The 2,670-nt window shown below is 47.5% G+C and overlaps 1 protein-coding gene across 1 annotated transcript in view; it reads left to right on the top strand.

Annotated features, from left to right (window-relative positions):
• The window catches only part of LOC101858448 (WD repeat-containing protein 35), a gene marked incomplete in the record, with an annotated part of 32,582 nt that overhangs the window by 27,742 nt on the left and 2,170 nt on the right, over positions 1–2,670 (top strand). Inside the window, 3 exon segments of the mRNA XM_035972952.1 lie at positions 462–594; positions 1,246–1,332; positions 2,023–2,152. Of these exon segments, the coding sequence (XP_035828845.1) occupies positions 462–594; positions 1,246–1,332; positions 2,023–2,152 (350 nt within the window).

The raw sequence follows: 2,670 nt of genomic DNA on the forward strand, positions 1-2,670 counted from the left end.
GTCCCCAAGTCTCTCTCCTCTCTCTCTCTCTCTCTCTCTCAATCTCTCTCAATCTCTCTCTCTCTCTCTCTCTCTCTCTCTCTCTCTCTCTCTCTCTCTCTCTCTCTCTCTCTCTCTCTCTCTCTCTCCCTCACACACAATGACCCTCACAACGACCCTCACACTCTTCCCCTCACAGGCAGCCTCAGCGCTGGCCGGGTTCCTAGAGGAAGACGTGTCCTCAATGTCTCTCTCTCTCTTTCTCTCTCACACACACACGCACACACTGACCCTCACACTCCTCCCCACACAATGACCCTCACACTGACCCTCACATTCCTCCCCACAGGCGGCCTCAGCACTGGCAGGGTTCCTAGAGGAAGACGTGTCCTCAATGTCTCTCTCTCTCTCACACACACACACACACACACACACACTCACACTCTGACCCTCACACTGACCCCCACTCTCCCCCCCCACAGGCGGCCTCAGCACTGGCAGGGTTCCTAGAGGAAGACGTGTCCTCGATGTCGGACACAAAGATCATCGACGCTGCCTGGCGTGGGGCTGAGGCGTACCACTTCTACATCCTGGCGCAGCGGCAGATGCATGATGGTACGTCTGTGTGTGTGTGTGTGTTTGTGTGTGTGTGTGTGTGTGTGTATGTGTGTGTGCTAGAGAGAGAGATACAGGGAGAGAGAGACCTACCACTTCTACATCCTGGTACAGTGGGAGATGTATGATGGTACGTCTCTGTGTGTGTGTGGGCATGTGTGTGTGTATGGTGTATGGGTATGTGTGTGTGTGTGAGAGAGAGAGAGAGTGAGAGAGAGGGGCATACCACTTCTACATTCTTGCACAATGATGTTATTTTTCTCAGCTTTCTAGGTACTGAAAAAGTAGTCCTTTACCTATTTTTTTTATATATCAATAGCAGTAACAGGGTTTTGTTTTATGTACTAAAACCTAATTAGAGAGGGATATTTATACTTATGTTTAAATCATAAGATTGTCTAGGCAAACAGTTTTGTTAATGTTTTCTCAAAACAATTATTTAAAGAAATGACTTAAGCAATTGCATTTTGACTGTCTTGACAATGTGCTCCTCTTTAAAAAGATCTATCCTGTTCACCCCCCTCCATCCCCCTCCCTTTCCTTCTCCCCACCCTCCCCCCTCCCCCTCCCTCTCCCATCCCCCCCCCCTTTCTCCCTCCTCCTCTCCCTCCCTCCACCTCTCCCACTCACCCCCTCCTCCCCCCAAACCAGGCTATGTCGATGCAGCCATGCGTACAGCCATGTACCTGAGGGACTTTGAGGACATCATAGACCCAGTGTGCATCTACTCTCTCCTGGGTGAGTCTTTTTTTTAATTCTTTTTTTTTTTTTTTTTTTGGTTAGTGTTTTACGGTGCTTGCAACTGCAAAAGGTCATATGAGCACTCGGGACACCTTAAACACTTTCGGTTGGTAGGGAATTTTGAATTTTGCCCAGATGGCGGCCGTAGCCTACTCTTATCAATTTTGGACCACCAAGGGATCTTTAAGGTGCGCAACATGCACATGGGACCTCAAGATTTTTTGCCCTCATCTGAGATGGCTAGGTGTAGATCTTTCCTTCCAGAAGATCAGGGGTGTGGCTGAAAGACAGCAGTAAGGGGCCAAAACTTTGCATGGCACTTCTGCAGGCCAGTGACCAAGCAAAAATATTTTTCCAACAAGTCTTGATCCAGTAATTAAAGTTTTTCTCTTTGGGCCCTTTATTAAAATCCACTCTTTGGATGCATACACAGGGTCACTAAAATAAATGACTTACAGTAACCTAGCCTTCAAATTGACCTTTTTGAGACAGCGACACCGCCCTGCCCCCACTTTTCAGTGTGAACTTTAGAACCGAGCGTTCAACCTGTGCTCCAAGGCCTTCATCTATCTATCTATTTTCTATCTATCTGCCTATCTATCTATCTATCTATCTATCTATCTATCTATCTATCTATCTATCTATCTATCTATCTATCTGACTATCTATCTATCTGTCTATCTACAGCCCTGGCAGCGTGTGCGAACCGAGCGTTCAACGTGTGCTCCAAGGCCTTCATCAAACTGGAGAGTGTGGAGAGCCTGACCGCGGAGCAGAAACAACACTTTGAGGAGCTGGCCATGGAGATCTTTACCAAGTGAGGCGACTGTCTATCTGTCTGTCTGTCTGTCTGTCTGTCTGTCTGTCTGTCTGTCTGTCTGTCTGTCTGTCTCTTTCTCTCTCTGTGTATCTTTCAGAAGCAACACTAAGAGGAGCTTGCCATGGAGATCTTTACCAAGTGAGGCGACTGTCTGTCTGTCTGTCTGTCTGTCTGTCTGTCTGTCTGTCTGTCTGTCTGTCTGTCTGTCTGTCTGTCTGTCTGTCTGTCTCTTTCTCTCTCTGTGTATCTTTCAGAAGCAACACTAAGAGGAGCTTGCCATGGAGATCTTTACCAAGTGAAACGACTGTCTGTCTGTCTGTCTGTCTGTCTGTCTGTCTGTCTCTTTCTCTCTCTGTGTATCTTTCAGAAGCAACACTAAGAGGAGCTTGCCATGGAGATCTTTACCAAGTGAGGCGACTGTCTGTCTGTCTGTCTGTCTGTATGTCTGTCTGTCTGTCTGTCTGTCTGTCTGTCTCTTTCTCTCTCTGTGTATCTTTCAGAAGCAACACTAAGAG

This window comes from Aplysia californica, unplaced genomic scaffold, assembly GCF_000002075.1.
Source record: "Aplysia californica isolate F4 #8 unplaced genomic scaffold, AplCal3.0 scaffold00921, whole genome shotgun sequence".
NCBI classification, from domain to species: domain Eukaryota; kingdom Metazoa; phylum Mollusca; class Gastropoda; order Aplysiida; family Aplysiidae; genus Aplysia; species Aplysia californica.